The sequence below is a fragment of the Copadichromis virginalis genome, linkage group LG2, assembly GCF_057382275.1.
Source record: "Copadichromis virginalis isolate Kocher_CV1m ecotype Utaka linkage group LG2, C_Virginalis_male_GT1.1, whole genome shotgun sequence".
NCBI lineage: Eukaryota > Metazoa > Chordata > Actinopteri > Cichliformes > Cichlidae > Copadichromis > Copadichromis virginalis.
Window position 1 is genome coordinate 36,009,246 of NC_140619.1, and position 22,356 is coordinate 36,031,601.

General features: G+C 40.5%; 2 protein-coding genes across 2 annotated transcripts in view; one reads left to right on the forward strand and one right to left on the reverse strand.

Moving 5' to 3' along the window:
• Positions 1–15,122, forward strand: srpx2 (sushi-repeat containing protein X-linked 2). The gene is made up of 10 exons (XM_085433205.1): positions 1–264; positions 2,822–2,893; positions 3,857–4,048; positions 7,816–7,992; positions 8,325–8,448; positions 8,535–8,656; positions 8,740–8,919; positions 12,442–12,575; positions 12,669–12,790; positions 14,195–15,122. The coding sequence occupies exons 1-10, from the start codon at positions 219–221 to the stop codon at positions 14,373–14,375; spliced, it is 1,350 nt and encodes a 449-aa protein (XP_085289331.1). The 5' UTR covers positions 1–218; the 3' UTR covers positions 14,376–15,122.
• sytl4 (synaptotagmin-like 4) overlaps positions 14,812–22,356 on the reverse strand; it is a 16,304-nt gene continuing 8,759 nt past the window's right edge. Inside the window, exons 10-17 of the mRNA XM_085433191.1 lie at positions 21,651–21,743; positions 21,008–21,186; positions 20,531–20,633; positions 19,629–19,790; positions 17,805–17,910; positions 17,623–17,731; positions 17,301–17,509; positions 14,812–15,795 (exon numbers count right to left, since the gene is read on the reverse strand). Coding sequence (XP_085289317.1) covers positions 15,647–15,795; positions 17,301–17,509; positions 17,623–17,731; positions 17,805–17,910; positions 19,629–19,790; positions 20,531–20,633; positions 21,008–21,186; positions 21,651–21,743 — 1,110 coding nt within the window. The 3' untranslated portion in view covers positions 14,812–15,646. The remainder of the gene's footprint in view (positions 15,796–17,300; positions 17,510–17,622; positions 17,732–17,804; positions 17,911–19,628; positions 19,791–20,530; positions 20,634–21,007; positions 21,187–21,650; positions 21,744–22,356) is intronic.

Below are 22,356 nucleotides of genomic sequence, written 5' to 3' on the forward strand. Positions count from 1 at the left end.
GAACTAGAAGAATCTTTCCTTAACAAAAGCTGAGGAGGCTGCTGCGTGAAAGGAGCGCTCGTTGTTGACTGTGGGGATTATTCAGACAACTCTTTTTTTTTTTTTTAAAGCTTTCCTCAGTTTTATAGCTTCGTAGGTCTGTGTTGGACTCTGAGATTCTTGGAGTTGTACAAAAAAAGTTTGATCTCATCCAGGAGTGTCATCTCTGCGTTTCTGACATGCGCCTCAGCCGCTCTGTTGCTGTCTTCATCTTGTTCTTCACAGGTGAGTCCATGCGACAAACCTAGCGTGTACGAGACAAGAAAACAAAAATAAACAACAATTCAAATGTTAGGGGCTAGATTTCATCAAAGTACCACGTGATTACAGTGCACGATGTACTTTCCTGTGATCAAAGGAAAAGTACAGAATCAACAAAGTAAAACTACTCCTTAAGTTCCCAATGCAAAAACGTTTGCTCCCAAGGTTTTGGATAGTGCATATTCTGTTAGCAGAAACTAGATGGTGAAGTTGAAACAGAGGCTGAAACTAACGAGCAATCTGCTGCTTCTGTTTAGCTACAGTAACCATGAAAACTCATATTTCCAAAGCGTAAGTGACATCTCTGATAAAAAATGGGAAGCAGCAAGCTCTCATATTTATTAAGAGAGAGAAACCATGAAATCTTTGGCAAGTAAAGAATAACTTTAACTTAAAATAATGATTGTTTTGTTTTAGCTCAATCAATCAGTTGTTCGACTAAAGCTATCTAGCTATCTAAAGTAATCTAAAGTAACTACATCTGTCTGACAGTGATCTTCTTTTAAAGGAAAAGTTATTTAGTCTAAGTTTAGTATAAATTCAAGCATTGGTTTTGTTGCAAGTCTCAACTAAGACAAATTTGCATGAATATGTAATATATTAGATGGTTGGCCAAGGTTCAAGTCACTCATCTTCCCTGCAGCTGGGAAATACCTCCTCTGCAGTAAAGCCACTGGTATTAGATCCAGATGTGCTGCATTTTTTAGGTGAATCGATGAGTACAAATGGAGGTTCCTGCTCCATTTGTGCCTCCACAACATCTCCCAACATGCAACTGGCTAAAATCCAGGATAAGATGACTTTAAAAATGAGCTGAGCTTCATTTCTCTTCAGGTGTTCCTTCCCCGTTTGCTGACCAAGCAGTTTAATTACGGCTCAGCTCCAGTTAATTACTGAGGAGTCCCCCTCCGGGCCAAACGTGCTAAAGCCTTCATTTAATCCTGCAAGATAATGACATGACCTGAGATTCCCCTCGGCAGCACATATGAACTCCAGCGATGATGAGGAGTGATTGAAAGGATGATGCTCGGTCTCTCAGCTTTGTCATTAGAGACATGAAATGTCAGATGAGCAGCAGCTTCTTTGTGGTCTTACTCATTTCTGCTGCATGGTCTCACTCTGCCTGCAGTGTGCATGTCTCTGCAGTAAAATCTGCCTAATGTGTGTCAGTGTCTGGGTATTCTGCACCCCTTAGTCATCAGAAGCAGCGTTTGAGTAAAAGCACCAGTCGGGCAAGCCTTTCTTTGTCATACGTGAGAAAAAATGGATTCTCTTTGGGTCCGAGAACAAGTTATGAGGGGACTATTTTCATACATATTATCACAAAAGCTGAATGAGTAACAAGAAGTCTAATCTCCAAGGTTATGTTTGCCTATTAGGAAAAACAGCTTAAGTCTATAGAAAACCTCCGTTTCAATTTTATCCATGTATAATCTCACATATCATTTTAATTCCCATGTGCATGATAGTACACCCCACTTGCAGTAATGTCCATTTCTATATTTGAACACTGCAGTGATTAGCCTGTTATTTCCTGTGTGACTAATTCTCTGTGAGGGGAAATATTAGCCTGGGGAAGTGTATTGTGTGGAACATTGGGCTCTTTATAAGAAAAATAAAACAAACAAAAAAACCCACTGACGGTGGGTTTAATCTGCTTGTCTTAGGAAGAATCTGGAGCAGAGTAGGGAAATTAAATGTATCATTACTAATAAAATGCTTTAAAGTGGACTTTATTAGCTTGAGACTAAGTTTAATGCTGAGCTGAAGCAAAGGAAGCAGAGCAGGAACTGAGAGCTGGGATGGGGGGTGGGGGATTGACAGACTGGAAAGTTTGGCACTCAGCTCTAAACACGGAGTCATTTTCAGGATACTGTGCCTGAGCCACCACTGCAGAGAAAGAAGAGTAACAGTGATTTATTGTGCAGAAAGTACAGTACAAGAACTGTTAGAACATGGAAACTGGTGAGTAAGAGACACAATCGCCAAGTGGGTAATGAAAACATGCTGTTTGTCCTGATGTGTGGTGGAGTTAAAGTGAAAGTTTCAAAACATAACCAAGGCCATTTACATGCATCACCTCAAGAAAGCAAAGAGCCCCAGGATTTTCCATTTCCTCATTGGAAATCCAGGTGGAATATTATTTGAGTTGTGCTAAAGGAAGCTGAAAGGAGGTTGTGGAAATGAGAGTGCGCGGTGAGAAAAGTTTGTGTCTGCCTGCTTCTGTGTGACCTACATAATATGTGCTTCAGTCGTATTATTTCACCCCAGCTGATGCTCAGGAGGTTTGGGGTTCGAACCCTAGGCTTTTCTACATGTTGGCTTAAATACATGTCCAGGGGTTAGGTTGCTCCTGATGTTTCCATGTGAGTGTGTGAATGTTAGGTTAAAAGTGCTTAGGTTTTTTAAATACGTGTGAATGATACTTGTAGTAAGAAAGCTCAAAAAGAGTAGAAAAGTGCTATTTGAGTGACAGTCTATCTACCATAAACACATGTGACATGTCTGGTTGTTTTTTCAGCTGGCTCTGGGACTACAGTATACGAAAATGAGTTTACAGAGGAAGATACGACTCCTCAACTGGACTACACAAGTGCGTATGGACAACAGACACTCACTGGGGCTGGGCCATATGTCAGAACATACCATCAAACAGTGTCTATTAAAGATTTGGCCTCTGTCGCTCATATGACGGTAGCTAACACATCTGGTGTCAAGAATAAGCAGCTTAGTAAGAAAGTCTGTAAACTTTTAGATTTTTGCTCAAAGACTCTTCTAGGAAACCAGATGATAAAGAGAATATAGATATTTATAGCCTGCTTACTTCTTTGGATCCAGGGTTATGCAATCCAGATGAAATGGTTTTTTGATTTTTGTGTCAGTCACTGCTGTTAAAGCCATTAGAAAAAAAAACTTGTGTAATTATTTATTTATTTATTCATTCTTTGCTGCCTTGATGTCTGGCTTAATCCTCTTCACAACGTTGCTTCAGTTCATTGAAGATTGGAGGCATTTGTTTAGGCACAGCTTTCTTAAATTCCCAACAAAGCATTTTAATTGTGTTGAGGTCTGTCAGACAGATGACCTCATATTTGACTCTAGAATACTCTGTTATACATAGGAGCTCATGGTCGACTCAATGACTGCTAGGTGTCCTGGTCCTGTGGCTGCAAAACAAGCCCACACCATCACCTTTCCATCACCGTGTTTGACACTTGGTATGAGTTGTTTATGCTGATATGCAGTGTTTGGTTTTCTCCAAATGTGATTCTGTGCATCACAGCCAAACATTTCCACTTTTGTGTCCTCTGTCTGGGCACTGTTTCAGAAGTCTTATGGTTTGCTCAGATGCTTCTTTCTAATAATAATTTTTGTGGTGCTTTTCATCTGGTTTCTTGCTGAAGTTTGAATCTTTGAACTCTATAATAAAGACTGATTAACTGATATAGACAAGCACAGTCTGAAATCCCACTTTTCCCATGAGTGAACACTGAGTCCAACACTCAGAGTCTAAAGGAATCACACAAATCTGATTCTGGCTGCTCTTTAAAAACAGACCCTTACTGGTGCCATCCTCCGGGTCTGACCAACGGTGAGGTGACCTGCCACTCCCCTCGAGGCAGAGCCTACAGGAGCACATTGGGAACGCGTTGCCAGATGAGCTGCGATCGAGGGTACAAGCTGCTGGGAAGACGCTCCATTATGTGCCTCGCTAATCGCCGCTGGTCTGGGACTGCTTACTGCCGCAGTATGTGGAGATTTTAACTTAACATGTGATCAGTTTGGTGACACTCTTTGTTTTTCTGACCAAGAAAATCGATCAGCAAATACGGTGAGTGTCTGTTATTTGAAAATATTCATCTCATTCTTACTGGCCAGGAATTATAAAATCAGTTCAGTTCACATGTTCCCTTATTACCATGAGCACTGGAGTTGTTAATTTTATTCACTGGCACCACATGTAAGTGTTAATCCACTGCTGAAAATAGTCCCGCCCAGAAGGCTTTTGGCCCATCAGTTAAAACGTCAGGCCTCGTCTCGATTAATTTCCCAAATTAAAGATGCGGCAGGCAACTCGGTCTCTGATTCAAAGGAAGTAAACGAGGTGTTTAAGACGTACTATTCCTCCCTATATGAATCTGAATCTGCTGCTGACGCCTCAGAGATGGATTCTTTTTTTAACGGTCTTACAATGCCCACTGTCGATCCTGTTATAGCTGAACAATTAGATGCCCCTCTTAGGCTGGATGAAATTGTGCATGCAATCAAGACCATGCACAATGGTAAGGCACCAGGACCTGACGGGTTTTCAGTTGAATTTTTAAAAACTTTTATAGACAAGTTAGCCCCACTACTTCTTTCAGTGTATAATGAATCTTTTGAACGTGGTCTATTGCCCCCTACATTGTCTCAAGCACTAATTACTGTTCTCTTAAAGAAGGGTAAGGATCCTACGTCTTGCACCTCGTATAGGCCTATTTCACTGCTGAATGTTGATGTTAAAGTCTTGGCTAAAATTTTAGCAATTCGCCTTGAAAAGGTTCTTCCTACTATTATTTCAGATGAACAGAATGGCTTTATTAAAGGCCGCCAGCTGTTCTTTAATGTCCGCACGCTTTTGAATGTCATTCTTTCCCAACACTCAACCACTAATCCAGAAGTAGTTATCTCACTTGATGCTGAGAAAGCTTTCGATCGTGTAGAGTGGAGCTTTCTCTTTGCGGTCTTGCGAAGATTTGGTTTCAAGGACAGATTCATTTCATGGATTCGACTGTTGTACAGGGCACCCCAAGCCAGTGTCTATACAAATGGTGTTTCCTCTGGCTACTTCTCATTGTCAAGCGGGACGAGACAGGGTTGCCCCCTGTCCCTCCTACTTTTTGCTATTGTAATTGAACCCCTATCTGTAGCTTTGAAGGCCCTTCCTCATTTTCGTGGTATTTCCCGGTCAGGCCTTGACGTAAAATTGTCTTTATATGCAGATGACCTGCTTCTATATGTTTCTGATCCCTTATCTAGCATACCATCGATTGTGTCTCTACTAAACAAGTTCGGCTCTCTGTCAGGTTACAAAATAAATCTTCTTAAAAGTGAATGTTTCCCCATAAATTCTTTAAGTCTTACACTTAAACAATCTGACATTCCTTTTAGACTTAGCCCTGCTGGCTTTAAATATTTGGGAGTTAACATGACTCGTACTTTGTCTTCTCTATACTCTTCCAATTTCTCCCCTTTAATGACTCAAATTCAATCAGATTTTCAGAGATGGAAATCGCTACCTTTGTCCCTAATTGGTCGGATCAATGCTGTAAAGATGAACATTTTGCCTCGATTGTTATTTCTGTTTCAGAGTATTCCTATATTTTTACCTAAAGCTTTTTTCAAAAAGTTAGACCAGCTAGTTACATCGTTTTTGTGGGGAGGGAAACACCCCAGGGTGAGGAAATCATTATTACAGAGACTGACATTTGATGGTGGTCTTGCCTTGCCTAACTTTTTATTTTACTATTGGTCCTCTCATATTCACAAATTGACCCATTGGCTTGAATCTCAAGACCTGCTGTGGTGCAAACTGGAACGCCTGTCGTGCACTTCCTCATCCTTAGAAGCTTTATTATTCTCTCCACTACCACTTAAGCCTTCTCATTTCACCCAAAATCCCGTGGTACAGTCTAGTCTAAGGGTCTGGTCACAATTCAGGAGTCATTTTAAGTACATCTCTGCGTCAGTACACATGCCCATCACGCAGAACCATCTGTTTACTCCTGGCCTCATTGATGGTACCTATGTACAGTGGAAGCGTCATGGTATTAATACATTTAAGGATCTCTATAAAGATGGCACTTTCTTAACTTTTTTAGACCTGTGTTCAGAAACAAATCTTCCGGCTACCAATCTATTCCGTTATTTTCAGGCACGGCATTGCACTTCTGCTCTCTTCCCCTCCTACCCTCTTCTCCCAAATGTCCAACCGTGGGAGGAATTCTTATCCCTTAAACCCAATAAGAAGTCAATTATATCTTTAATATATAAACAACTTATGGATTTAAATGTCCATTCCGTTGCTAAAATTAGGGGGGCTTGGGAGCGGGAGTTAGGAATAATTTTTTCGGATCAGCAATGGGAGAAAGCAGTATCCAATGTCCGTTATAGTACGTCCTGTGCCAGGTTACAACTCATCCAGTTCAAGGTGTTGTACAGGGTTTACTATTCAAAGTCTCGTCTGTCTGAGATTTACCCACAAGTGATGGATCAGTGTGAGAGATGTCATGCCACCCCATGTGACCTAGGCCATATGTTCTTTCTGTGCCCAAGACTCCATGGCTTCTGGAGTCAGTATTCAGTTATTCTTTCCAAAGCTCTTGGGACCCAAATCTGCATGGACCCTTTTCTAGCTGTTTTTGGGCTTCCAGTCAACACTGGTCTAACCGACCCTACACACTTCAAAATATTAGCCTTTACATCACTTTTGGCTAGACGTTGCATCTTACTCCTTTGGAAATCTTCAAAGCCACCTTCAGTTTCTTTTTGGTTTAGAGATGTGATGTCATCTCTTAAATTGCAAAAGATAGGCCTTGTGGCGAAGGGCAAATACAGAGAATTTTATTCTATCTGGGGCCCCTTCGTGGACTATTGCAAGTCATTAAACGCTCTACCAGCTGATTAATATCATGTCTCTTCCCCCCCCCCCCCCCCCCCCCCCTTTTTTTTTTTTTCTCCCCCTTTTGGGGTTTGTGTTTGTTTTGGGTTTCTTATTAGGTTTTGTTTTGTTTGTTTACTTAAGCGTGTGTGTAGATGTGCCTGTGTGTGTGTTATTGTGTCTGTTCATGTAAGAAAAACTAAAAAATATGTGAGGGGAACAGATTGTGTTGTCATTGTAAACTACTGTATACTTGTCTCTCAATAAAAATATTTTTAAAAAAAAGAAAATAGTCCCCAATTACACTTTTTTTTACTCTTTGAGAGTAATAGTTGCTTAAAAATGCAGTTCCCAGTTTGAGCCTTTTTAACAGCTCGGAGAGTTAAATCAAATCCTGTTTTTAGATATTTTCTTCACACGTGCTCACACTGCTAGTGTTGTTGACACTAAAAATAAAAAATCACCAGCCAAACCTTTTAATTCTTGGACTTTCCTGGGGTGGCTTTTTATGATTCACAGTTCAAAATAATGAATTGTTCTTTTTTTAATACTCTGAAGCAGACTGCTTAACAATTTTAACCTTTAAGGAAAGTTTCTTTTGATTGCCCCCTCCCATACAGAAGGTTTGAAAAGCAGATGGGTGGGGCTTCTGTGCTTACAGTGGAAAGTGTGAAGCTGACGTGTCCATATTAAGGATATCTGCTGTCAGTGATGTTATATAGACCCAAGAGAATAAAATAATCTAAAACTAAATGTTTAGAGCAGTCTGGTTCTTACTTGAACATACACTGAGCTCATTAGTTACAATTTTGACCATGTTTAATATGAACAGCCACCACTGTGGCCATTTAACATACTCTCTGTGTGCCCATCAGAGATGCGCTGCCACATGCTGCCCCTCATTTACCATGGCAGGTACACCTGCACTCAGGGCTTTATGGTGGACTCCAGGTGTGACTTTACCTGTGACACTGGCTATCGCATTGAAGGAGAACCATCACGCATCTGCCAGCACAGGGGGTCATGGAGCGGAGTACAGCCGGTGTGTTCAGGTACGCAGCACTGTCTCAGTGTGTAGATCCAAGTGAAGCCGACCAAATGTTTGGAAATTCTGTCAGCTATATTTTTTAACTTAATGCCATACATGGACTTTAAATCAGGCCATCTGCTCTGGTGTGGTTATCCTTCATTCCTTCACAGGATTGGCTCCTTTTACAGTCTCACAAAAACAAGCATATTTCCTCCTCGTCTGTTCTCTGGACTGAATCCAAACTGTGGCTTGTTGCTTTCTGAATTAAATTCTGCTCTTTATAGCTGTAGCAGTTGGGCAATGCTGACAACATGCCTGCTTCCTTTCTCTAATGCTACATTGCCATTATTTCAGATACTGATCCTCCAAAGATAAAGTGTCCTCCATCTAGACTCAAGGTCGCTGAGCCTGGAAAGCTCACCGCCAAGGTGACCTGGGACCCTCCGACAGCCACAGACACTGCTCACAAGTCACTCGAGTATGTCACAGACTTCCTTTATTTCCCTTTCCTGTTCATTCTTAAATGGATTTGAACATTTTGTTGGCTACTGTGTCTCTCTGCAGTGTGATATTAGTGGGCCAGGAGCCAGGCACTGACTTTAAAGAGGGACTTCACATTATCCGATATAAAGTGTACGATCAGGCCAGGAACAGAGCTGCCTGCAAGTTTATAGTGCGTGTTGAGGGTAAGCTGCCAAACCGGATTTCTTGAGTTACTATTTTGTTATCACTGTTGTATTTTATTTACATGATTTTGTTTTACATTCAGTGAGAAGATGTCCAGAACTCTTTCCACCCTTGCATAGTTACCTCAGCTGCTCCTCCGATGGGAACAACTATGGTGCAACGTGTGAATACCACTGCGAAGGAGGATACGAACGGAGGGGGGTGTCGAGTCGTGTCTGCCAATTCAACCGAAGCTGGGGCGGAGATCCTGCTGAGTGTGTTCGTGAGTACTGAGTCTGCAAATAGGTGACTTTAAGAGGACTGTATAACAGTGGCAAATGTACCAGACTGACACAACAATATAATAAATAGAGTAAAAAAAAACATTTTTATATTGTAAGGTAGACCCTAGAATAATACATACAGAGAAAAACCCAACAATCATATGACCCCGTATGAGCAGGAACTTTGGCGACAGTGGGAAGGAAAAACTCCCTTTTAACAGGAAGAAACCTCTGGCAGAGTGAGGGGCGGGGCCACCTGCTGTGACCAGTTGGGGTGAGAGAAGGAAGACAGAAAGACATGCTGTGGAAAAGAGCCAAAGACTGCAGTCAGTACTCAGTTGAGGCTCCAACCACCACCAACACCGGCAGATGAATCGCAGACTGCAGAAACTTTACACTGGACTTCACACACCGGGGATTCTCTATCTGTCCATTGTTCCTCTAGACCAGCGGTCCCCAATCCCAGTCCACGAGGGCCGGTGTCCCTGCAGGTTTTAGGTCTCACCCTGGGTCCACACACCCGAATCACATGATTAGTTCTTTACCAGGCCTCTGGAGAACTTCAAGACATGTTGAGAAGATAATTTATCCAATTAAATCAGCTGTGATGGATCAAGGACACATCTAAAACCTGCAGGGACACCGGCCCTCGTGGACTGGGATTGGGGACCGCTGGTCTAGACACTAGGACTTAGATTTACCAATGAAATGCAAAAATTACCTTCATCTGAAGAGAGGCCTTCTGATGTTGTCTTTGGTTCAGGAGTAGCTTAATATTAAGACTGCTTCTTTCCCTGAGGACGTCTGTGGGTGGTGGCTCCTGATACTTTGACACCAGCATCATTCCACTCCTTGTAAAGCTTTCCCAAATTCTTTAATCGACTTTTCTTGTCAGTCTGCTCAAGGCTGCAGTCGTCCCTGTTGCCTTTGCATCTTTTCCTACCACACTTTTCCCATCCAGTCAGCTTTCCATTAAAATGCTTCGATACAGCACTCTGTGAACAGCCAGCCTTTTCAGCCATAAGTTTCTGTGGCTTACCCTCCCCATGATCGTCATCTGGACAACTGTCGAGTCAGCAGTGTTGTGGTAGTGTGTTCTAAACTAGATTGAGAGGTATATTGTATTTATAATGTTTGAAAATTCATTCATTCAAACTCAAAATGAAATCTTCAAATCATTTCAGATATATGGGCTCAAAATGTGGTCATAAATATTTTGTACTTGTAAATCGGTTTTGTACTTGTAAATCAGGATTTGTATGTGTAAAAAAGATTTGTGTGTGGACGAATTTTGACCCTATTTTTCTTCCTTTCATCTGATTGGTCAATGTCATGTCAATCACAAATGTAACAATCCAATCAGAGAACAGATGGGTTTGGCTGTCGGAGGGGCGCTTTTTTTTGAACTGCAGGTCTTTGAAGGGAATAAATGCCCTTTTACATGCCAACCCAGCGTTTTCCTTCATCACCACAAAGGAAAACAGTCTGTGGTCGTCCGAGTTTGGTGATTTTTGTGTCACAGGTCTACGTGTTTAATACAGGGACTTCCACAGCCTTTTCAACAGCGCTGCGGACCGTGGGGTGGGGCGGGCAGTGTTTTGGAAATGACAGTCTTCTTTACAAAGCTTTCTTCGTTATGAATTAGCATACATGTTTTTATTGAACATTTGAAGAACTAGCAAAATAAAAACAGAAACTCTTGTAGAGGACATAAAGTCAGAGATAGAAAAGATGCACCTGCTCCGGAGCAGGTGCATCTAGTACAGGTAGAGCTGCTGCAAAAACCCACAGAGCTCAGCAGCCAGCGCAAAAAATTCTGGATCCTTTGCTTTTAGTTAGCAGTTAGCATTAGCACCACATCCTGCGTCCGATGTGAAAGGACTTTTATGCTGCGCACTGTGACTCACAGCAATGGTCCCGGGTCAGCCCTGACTTTGTGTTAAACTAATCCTAAAGTAATAATGGTATTTCTAACCACTGATATACCACAACTTTATCCTTTCAACAGCTGCTGAAAGTTAGGGGACCTAGCTGCTATCGGATATTTATATAGAGATCCTCCAGCTTCAAACTGTATCACCCTTCAAGGACCTGCAGTTCAAAAAAGCGCCCCTCCAACAGCCAAACCCATCTGTTTTCTGATTGGATTGTTACATTTGTGATTGACATGACATTGACCAATCAGATGAAAGGAAGAAAAATAGGGTCAAAATTCGTACTTGTAACTTGCAGGGTTTTTTTTGGCTAAGTCCACACACAAATCTTTTTTACACATACAAATCTTTTTTACGCACACACAAATTCCTTTTACACATACGAAACTGATTTACAAGTACAAAATATTTATGACCACATTTTGAGCCCATGCCAGATATTGCACTTCTGATTTTGTGAGCTGTAACCAACAATCATCAAAATTCAAACAAAAGAAATGAAGCTTGTAAGATTTCACTTCACATCAAATGACTATATGAAAGTAACTTTTCAGGATACTTGCATTTTTTGCACTAGTATATTAGTATAGTTAATAAACAGTTGTTTATCATGGCTGTTTTGCATCAACCAGCAAATATTTTATATACAGTGAGGTAGTAAAGTCCAGTGGTTCCTGACATAAGGGGAAGGCACCCCACAAAGATAATTATTAGAGGAATAAAAAGTTCCACTTTACAGTTTCCTCTGTCCTTTTGTTATTTATGTTGTGTCAGAGATTTACAGTTAACAAACAGTCAGGTGAGTAAACAACACTGAGACACTTGTTACTGATAACGTGCGGCACGGGTGAATCTCAGACAGAGAGACACACCGAACTGCAGTATTCGTTTATTTTTATAGGTTACATCGCAAATATAATCACATTTCCTGTTACGCAGGTCCTGATGCTGTCTGTGTGTAAGCTGTGTGTGTATGTGTCACAAAGTGTGTGTGCTACAAGTCAATTTCTAAGAATAAGATAATGCAAGTCAACTTCTGCGGATGTGTATTTCTGTGCTGATCTCTTGCGGTAAATGTCACAGGGTCACAGGGTCAGCTTCCTGTTTCTTCAGAAAGCTGTGTCTGGTGAAATATGTGAACATAAGCATAACATAACATTTGAAGCATAATCAAATAAAACAGTAAAAAATCCTTAACATGTTGTGACAGATATTCAGAGGCAGGACATTTTTGATGGTGTCTAAAAGCGTTGATGAGGAGTGATGATTACACACTTTCTTCTTAAGAAGGTCAGAGCTGAAAAGGCTGAACAGCGCTGCTTTAATCTTGAACAGCTCGTGCGATTTTACGCTTCAGCAAAAAAATTAATAAATTTAAATTTTTGGAGATTTTAGCCAGAGGTGGGGGATCTGGTTAAAGTCTCCATGCTGGCAGCAAAAAGTATGAGATAGAAGAGAATACATCTGAAATCTATACATTATTACAATATGGAGTGCACTGCATACATAACAGAATGCTTTTGTATGTGCTTATGTACATGTGGAGGGGTATAAGTGGAGGACGTAACTATGACCTTTTGTTTGTAGCAATTGAGATTAAAGCCGATGTAAAGACAGCGCCAGCTCTCCTGGATCAGTTCTATGAAAAGCGGAGGCTGCTGATCGTGTCTGCACCCAACATGTCGGACCCTGACTACCAGCTCCAGAACATCATGACACAAGTGAGACTTTACTTGATCAGCCCAGTAAAGCTTCTGAAGCCGTTTAATAAGTAACAAGAACCCAATCATGTGTTTCCCCTTTTCCTGATTCAGAAAGCAGATTGTGGATTAGCCCTCCGGCACGTAACCGTGATCGAGCTTCTGGGCTCTCCTCCTCGTGAGACTGGCCGCATTAAAGAAAGTCTTCTTCAGCCTCAAGTCATAGAGGGTTTAAGGTAATAATTTATTTGTTCAACAGTTTTATGGTTCTTTTATGGGGACTTTAAAAAATCCATCCTGAAATGACTTTATAAAATTTCCATTTCACTTAACAGTCAAGAGTTATTTTCACAAGCTTTAAATGTCAGGAGTCTCCTAATAAAAAGAGAGTCTCCATTCAAAGATTAACATTTCTAAATATAGCATAATAATCACTTCGATGGGATTTCAACAGACCCGACAAAACATCAGTAATAATCATCTGGCTTTTGGTTTCCCTGAGGAGCACTGCGATGCTTTTGAAGCTGAGCATTTTGCAGTAAAAATAAACATTAAAAAATAATTCATCTTAGGAAATGCCTCGATAAAGATTCTTTCCTACAACTGTGCAATTTGAGTAAGAAGCATTCCTCAGTTTTTCCAGACTGGAAACTCTTCCTAACCTAAGGTCTCACTGCAGACACACAAATCCTAAAGAGTACTGAGGTAAACTGAGTGAGCAGAGCACAAATCATCAGGGGAATTCAGACATCAATAAAGGGACGTTTTATCTGAACATAGCTTAGAGTTGGAAGGAAATACATCTAATTGTAATTGAAAGCAATGAGTTGAAAGCCAACAAGTATAAAGCTGCACTGAACAATACTCTTTTTAATACAGTGATCGTGCACTCTCCATAGACTGTATATAAATGATGGCTGTAACTACCTTGCTGTAACCCATTGGTTCGCTAAATCCTATTTTGAAGACTTGTTTTGAACATTTTGGCTGTCACCAGCTTATTCTGAGAATATATTCATCACAAGGCAGTAATGTTATTCCAGTTTAAATGGGATCATCATTCACTTATTTTTTGTACTAAATAAGACATGAAACTAGTGATTGAGACCACAAACCAGAAATATTTTAGGATCTGTGTTCACATACAGTGTTTCTTGGGGTGGAAGCAACCTGGCGCTAATTATATGAGCACTTCTGTGAAGAGTTTATTATTGCTATGCTAACACCCTGAGGCATTCAGAGCTGTAAAGCTTGAATCAATTTCTCAAGTCTCTAAAAAACATGCCTGACATTATTGTAACAATTTTATATGGTGTTATTCTGTGAGAGGCTGGGAGGCCCTGCAGGACTCAGAATTTGATACGTGGAAGATAACGGATGGATGTTTTTAAATTCAGGAATCAAGTGGTCAAAACTAAAATAGATAATGCAGCTTTTATACTCCAATCTGATCATTTTGAACACCTAAAGAATGATGTGTGACTACTTTGAGAAGGCAAACCTTGAAGCAAAAAGTTGACTTTTTTAAGCAACGTTTGCCAATTATAAATATCCAGCTATCCAGAATATTACAAGGATGAATTATTTGTAATTTTCACTGTAGAGGATGTGTTAATGGCTCTTATTGGGTTTCTCCACAGGCAAGCATTCAGAATATCCAGAAGCTACTTCAGCATGGTGCTCCTGGATGAGCTCGGTCTGGACCGAGAGCGCTTCATTTCCCCCGTGGGTTCAGATGAGCTGTTCTCCTACATCGACAGTTTCCTGCTGGACGAAGAGGAACGGGAGAAACTGGAGCTCCGCAGCGATTTCTGTGACTAATTTAATAAACCTCTGTCGTTGCCACAGCAATGCACTCATCAGTATTACTAACACACAGTAAGGACAAACAACCAGAAACCAGGTTCAGAGGAACATTTGAAGCGGGGAAAAAAAAAGACAAGACAGCAGTTCCTTGTTTTAAAATGTGATTATACAACACTGAAGTGCAAGCACTGTTTGCTCTGTATTAAATCATCAGCCAAAGGGGTGCTGACAGCAGAAAGCGTTTGCCACAGGATATCTAGCATTTAAGATTAGAAGTAAAACACACCAGCAAATATGTGTATATACACACATATAGAAATGTAGATATGTATTTGTATGGAGCTTCTTTATTATCAAAGACAATTCCCAGCTGGACTCAGATGTAACCAAATTCCTTCTAGAAGCATCTTTCACCACATCCATACACTGAAATGCTTCCGAGCAGTTAGTCTGAAGCAGTATATAAATCAACTTTAATTCAATAGGATATAAACTTGCATGCATAACAAGTCAGATCTGATAAATATAATCTACTGCCAACTTTGCTCTAAAGGTTATAAAAGCTTTATCTCCTAAAAGTTATATTTTTTACCAACATTTAAAAAAAAAAAAAAAGCGGAAAAAAAAGTGTAGCGTGTGTAGTGTTGCTCTCTTTTATCTTTAGTTTAAAGTGGAGAAAGCGAAAGAATGTCTGAGTTTAGTTTATTTTTGTTTTTTGGTGGAGAGAGCATTGAGGTAAACAGTGTTACCAAAGATAAAATGTTCTTTATTGAAAAACTTCTCATGCAAGTTATACAAATAGTAATGTAAATGCACTGGTATGGATTAAATAAAGCAGAATTTCTTAGAAGCGACAGCTGAAATACTGCATAACCAGTTTGTTTCAAATTGTTTTCCCACACCAGTATGCATCTCGACACAAATAAAGAGAACTGTGAGAAACTGCCAAGTGCTGTGCATGATTTTGAATAGCTAGAATATATATACAGTTTGAATTTTTAAAAAAGTGACTGCTTTAACAAAATAAATCTGTTGTGGTGATGCTTTGGCACGCTTCCAAAAGGTTAACACCCATCTGCAGTTTGGGGGCCGTGTTAAAGATGAACCCCGTGCAGAGAGAGCAGGTGTGAGCAGCTGTGGAGTGTCACGACAACAAACTGGGTGACCGCTCACTTCAAGAGACCGGCCTGCTCTGGTGTGACAAGCTTGAGAAAATAAAATTAATCCACAATCCCATGTTAGTCTCACAGGACACCGCTTCTCATCATCTCAGGCGTGTGCTGTCCTCATTTGCCCTTCGCCTTCCCCATAGTGGAACGCAGTGTAAGAGTGCCCTCTGCCCATGAGTCCGGGTACTGCATCATCTTCTGCCAGAGACTAATCTCCTCTCCAACCGAGTCCAGCTCCACCTCCTCTTTGCCCACCTTTACTGTGCCTGCAGGGTTAAGATTGCACAGTCACTGCAGAATCTGTTTTTCTCATTAATAATAGTAAATTCTACAACTGTTTTTTCTCAAAGATGCTTAATTTTTGTATTTTAGTTTAATTGTAAAACCCATTATATTGGCATGAATTTCAATTCAAGTCATCTTTACTCCACTGTGACATATTGCTTGCTTTTAGGCTGACCAAATGTTAACAAACTAAATGTAGAGCAAAGAGTTTCAAGGACAAATATATTTTATATGAATGCAAATTTCCCAAACCCCTTGCTACTAAATATAGCACAAGGAAGCTAAAGCTTAGTCTTAAGGATGTTATTTCTGTTGTTTTGTCTTTTAATCATTTGATTTTGCTGGGGATACATCCATCAACAGCACATCTTTCTCCCATTACATTCCAGAAAGTTCTGCATAGCGTGTGATTGTGGTCAAATTTCCCAATGCTGGGTGTAGCTTGAACAAAGAGGGTAACATTTTACTTAGCAGGAGGAAGTAGCCTTTCAATGAAAGCCAGACCTTAGAACAGTTTGTTTTACATTGTTGATTTCTGAAAACAAAATTTGTATCTCAGTATGAGAGGTGAGGGGGACGAGAGATAAAAATGCTGTGCAGGCCCACATAAAGGACCATGTGGTCACTCCTGTCCGATTGCCCATAAATAATATCTGACAAATGAATTGGTTTGTTAACAGGTTATGGTTTCATGTTTTGTAAGATGATTGTTTTGTTTTTTTAAATACTGACTCACATCCCTTTGTGCATGTGCAGTTTTAAGTGCATGAAATGGGAGATGACGTTCATTGTGCTCATTTTTCATTCAAAAGTTCTTCAAACTTAAATATATTCCAGAGTCAGAGATGTTTTTCCTCTTTGCTTTTCCTTGTTGAAGTGCAGGGGGACTGGAGGGACTTTTGTATCAAAAAAACCCCCAAAAACCCCCCCCCCCCCCAAAAACCATGCAACTTTAAAAAGACACCCACAAAATTTACCTAACAAATACAGGTAATACTAAAGGAAGAGGAAACTGCTTAAAAAAATATATAAAAATACAAATAATTTAAAAAAAAAAATACTGGCAGCTGCTATAGCTACCACCCAGTCTCTCAATGGATGTGCCTATGGTACAAATTTGAAAATCCTAGGCGACTTTCTTCTCGAGTTATCACATTCCAAGATTTTTCTGAAAACTTCTGACCTGGATGTTGAAATAACTGAGATTCAAACTATCACATTAACAAACTTGGGCGTCCATGTTGCGCGCCTGCCTGTTGCTGTGATGAAAATACCCCATCAGCCTTTTACAGGTGAGGGGTAACAATGGTTGCGAACCTCAAAATCTTTGTAGTTTAATGATTTATTCCACTTGCTGGAGACAGCAGCAAAGAAAAAATAGTCTAGTTTATCCCCCCCCCCCAAAAAAAACAGTCCATCTCACATATGAGCTTTAAAAGCCAGGTGAAAAAGACGACACCAGGACTTCATAGATTTGATCATTTACCTTCTCCGGAGCTGAGGCGGACACCTCCCAGGAATTCATTGCTGTGCAAGGACTCTTTGTCCCACACAGTCAGCTCCAGACACATCTCCTTCAGCTGCTCCAGAGTCAGCTCCTTGTACACGAATGTTTCATTGTAGTGGGGGTTCAGGCTCTTCTTCATAACTGGAGTCTTCCTCTTTGAGTTCTTTGCCTTAGTTGGGAACAGGTAGCTGCAAAGCCACAAACACCAAACTAATTTAAAAAATACAAATTCCCGTTTAAAAACCATGAGTGAGTTTATTTATTTTTTATTGGTTTAAGAATTGGACAGGTGATCACCAACCCCTTCACAAAGCTATCCGATGTGCCTCCTGACTTCATTGCCATCAAATTCTTTGCCTCCTTTATTAGGACATGCAGCTCTCCTCCTTCCTCCACCCTGGCTTTTTTGTCTGAACGGGAGAACAGACGAGCTCAGAAATTTGAAGCAAAGCCAGAGATAGAAACAGCCACCTTTTTTTTTACCTTTGGTTTTCTCAGCTGTTTGCTTTTTAGGTGTGACAAACTTCAAGGAGATAATCAATTCCCCTTTGTACTGAGCAAAAGCTGAAGGTGGCACAACAGAGGCTGCCTGTTTGAAAAGACAAAAGAAAAAAAAAGTTAATTTGTACACATGCCAATGTACTAACATGGAAACTCAAACCTGTAAATATATAAGACAACATCTGTAACAGCCAGGCTCTTTTCTTCATAGCTAATCAATACTGTTGCTTTGATTTAAATTGATTGACATTTGGGCTGCTCACTCTGGTCTGTAATGTGCTTTTTATTATTCTTGCTGCTTGCTGAAGCCATCATTTTGTCCGGTCTCCTGCACAAAAGCCACTGCTTTCATCCAAATGCACTGATCTACAGGTCAATAAGTTTCAGGGCGTTTTCCCACCTGCAGTGTTTAGTCCATTTATGCTTTGTATTCTGTGGCAAGGGTCTGTACGGGCTAGCATCTAGCTGTGAAATAAATTTTTCATCTTCTCCAACAGTCCAGAACACAACACCTCCTTTCTGCATTTACTGTTGTTGCTTCTGCCACAGACACATCAGGCCAATAAGCAGACTGATTACTCTCTATCTAGTGACGCATTTTGTTTTGCTTGGAGTGCACTTGGATTTTTTCTTTGTGTAAAAACAAATCAAATCACAGTGAAAAGCTACAAACTCATCAATGAATTCTGACCAGATTTAACAAACTATAGGTGTTAAAATGCCCTCAATGAAAAGCAGCAGTCCACAGAGGAAGACTGCTAGTGTGGATGCAGACAACGTGTAAAGCGTGTTCACTGTGGCTTTATCTCTAAGTAATAAAGAAAAATAAATCCAGCAAAAATGCAGGGCAATAGAGCACAAGCGCAAACGCTTCATCTAAATCAGCCCTCACCTGGTTTTACAGTGCTGCTTACAAAGACTCCCATGGTATGATCAATATTTTAGAGATCAAATTAAAGTTACATGAGCTTTATTAAGATTTCTTTACTGAACTTTCTATAATTAAACCTCAGACAGCAACTGCCAGCTCAACCAAAGGTAATTTCTACAGTAAACAGCTCAAACTGGATCTTGTGATAACACAGCAGTTGGGTTTTACTGGTTTTCACAGATCATGTGACTTTACCCAAACAACTGCAGTTTATTGTCCATGTTGTAGATACCCGTATGATGCAATTCATAAAGGAAGAGACATCATTCACAGCAGCGTTGATAGAATTATAAATTAGTACAAAGGCTATTATTTCAGCCTGATAAAGGAAGGGGCTACCTGGTGCAGCTCTCCTTTGCTTAGAGACCCTTCATTCAAATTCTAGTTAATTCATAAAATGTTACATGGCTCTGGATAAAACAGTAAGCTGATGATGAGTGGTGAGGAAGGAGTAAATGTTTCAAATAGAAGGGAGACATTGCCTGTGTGAGGTCTCCTCACTTTAAAGTAATTGAGGTTTAAAGGTCACAGTGTCACTAAGAGAGGAATCTATCAGCAAACACCTGCTGGCATTTTGCAGATAAACCAATTAAAATCAATATTTTAATTTGTTAACCGTTTCATCTAAAATGGTCCAGCTTTGTTTGTATTAGTCACATGGTCGAGGTAGTCATTCAGGCTTCCTTCAGTGCTTAAACTGGGTGGGGCATCAGTGCACGCCCCCGATACGCAGTTTAAAATGTGTGCAAACTCCACCTATTCAGCACAACGCAGATGTACACTCTGCATCGGACCTCATGGGTAAACAAGCCATTTGTTGAGTTTCAACATAGCTACAAGAAAACTCCTTAAAGAGCACAGAATCTCTGCTCTACCTTTGCCAGGAGAGCCATGCGCTCCTCCTGTGGGGAGTCGAGGTCTCTGCAGTCCAAGGGGATCTCCACCTCTCCCAAGAAGGCGTTGCGGCTGAGGCGACCATGATGCCAGACTGATATCGAGAGGGAGCGAGTGGACAACTGAGAGCGGTTGATAGAGTACTGGTAGAAGAAGAGAGGAGACGTGATGATCAAAAGCCTGGTAGATAATTCTCCAACGCGTGGCTTTGAGGAGCTTTTTAGCCCATAGTTGAATCTCGTCAGCTCACCAGGATGCCACAACCCACACAGTTATTCGCCGCTCACATTTTCAGTGAAATGTGCAATATTCACAAAAAACAAACCTTTTTTTTTTTTTTATACTGAATATGTATTGACCCATAACTGATTGACCCAAAATGCCCATTTTAAGCCAAACCCTGATCTGCTTCTGAAACAGCTTTGTAGTTTCAAATTATAATTTACAATCTGGTTAAACAATATGATCTCAGGTGTGGGTGGTGAAATAATTCACACCACTGCTACTGCTTCAACCTCCAAATGTGGACATTTCAGTCTTTTAAAAGTAGACAGGAACACAAACTATGACGTGAAAAATTGAGATTATTTAACAACAAAAAAAACAAAACATGTTGAGATGGATCTTTCTGGTTAATTTCCCTGTCAACAGTTTGCTACTCTGCTTAAGCTGACTCTACACTGAAGGCTGGGACTAAAATCAATATTTGACAACAGCTACTCTAATCTGCAAAGTCAATATCAACCTTAAGGTCTCCGTAGGTGCGGTCATTATTTGCAGCAGACATGGCGCAAGGTCGCTAATAAGGGAGCGTCTTTAAGTCAACAGGGTAAGATCAACAGTTGGAGTCCAGTTAGGCATGAGAAAAATGATAAATCATCACCTTTAAAGTTTCACTGTAGACTGGGTTTATAATGTTTCTCTTGGTGCTGGTTTTCTTTTTGCTCTGGCGAGATTTGTCAGGGAGCAGATAACATTTGACATAGCTGTAACATAAACACAGAAGCAGGTCAAATCATGAGTCTCCCTGTCATCATTACTGCTCATCTGTTGTATCTCCTGACTAAATGCTGAGAAAAATGTTTGTCTGTTGACACTCAATTTCCTGTGAAGCTCAACTAATCAGCTCTGGGATGTGTTTACTGAGACTCAGTAAACACAGTAACCTCTTATCGACATTGATCAAAGCTTTGCTTACATTACTGAGGGGTGTGTGCGCAGTAGAAAAATGTGTAGTTTTTAGGCACAATCAACAGTGCTGCTTAATCTGAAGGTTAAAGTTTGACTAAACTTCGCTTTTAATTTTAAATTCTGCCAGTTGGAGATCGATGTAGGTTTGGAGTGTAGTGAAAGCTCTTACGGGTTGCAGACACTCCGTGCAGCATCGCCATAAGCCAGCTGATGACACTCCTTGATGAAGACCTGGAGGCTCTGGCTGCTCTCGTCGTAACTTACAGAGAACACAACATCTCCCTTCACCTCCACACTGTCAAAGTCTCCAGCTTCACTGTAAAGGCTCATCATGCTGCCCAGTGTGCTCTGCATGATAACAAACGATCATTAACGATGCCTGCATTTGTTTCAAGTTGATGACAAATATTCAATTTTAGTTAATAAGTGGAGAAACAGACTCAGTGCTTCAGTTCAAAAAGTAATAGCAAGGGAACAAAGAAGCTACAGATTGAGAAAAATTCTACAAAGATACAGAAAGATTGTTAGGGACAAATTGAGTTAAGCATTGTCAGGATGTTTCGTAAATCCATATTAATAGCATTAAAGTCGTCTTGGTGACAGCTTTGCCTTCTATTCAGGCTCTGGTAACTATAGAAACACTTTGCTGGACTCGCACTATCGGTTTTGCACTTCCTAACGCGCTAGAGGATTTCCTGAGGTTAAAGATCCTTGTTCAGATAAGTAAGTATCAGCTCTGTTATGAGACACGTAATGAGCTGCACTTCAAAAACTACTTGAGAGACCTAATGAGAGTTCTGTCATTACTTTACCTTTGAGCCACGCAGGCTGGAGGAATTTGAGTTCATCGTTCTTCTATGAAAGCTAACCAAGCTGTCGATATCTTCTTCCTCTTCTTCATCTTCCTGCGGCACCACAATACACACTTAGCAAGTTTATCATACACACACAGACTTTGAGACCCAGCAGAATCATCTAGTTTCAAAAAGGTATTTGAGGTTTTCAGAAAAATAAAAGTTGATTTAATAACCATTTAGCTATTGACTAAATACCCACCAAATTACCGATCAAACCAATGGCATTTTAATTTAAAGGGCAGAATATATCAAAATTTATTGATCACCAAATGGATTGACCTGGATTTTGCTAACACAATGCACACTTTTCCAGCAAAAAAGATCTCCAATGATGGATGAAGGGCGTGCCCAACAGTTTCTCTAGCTTTCCAATTTACACTCACTTCACAAAGTGAGTGGCTAGCAATGTAGACGTGAGAGGCTTAGGGGTTAGCCTCCTGTTGCATGCCCAACCACCACCTTTATGCAAGTTATTACACAACCGCCTCCATCACTTAACAGACAGACAAGATTTCATCTGGAGGGACCGTCTTTGAAAATGTTCACAGTTATTGCTCTTTTAAAATAACAGAATGCCACCTCTCGCCTGCCTTTGCCACTCAACCTTGTGAAAGTTAATCTGGCTTGAATGCTGTTGATATCCACCACGAGAACAACTACT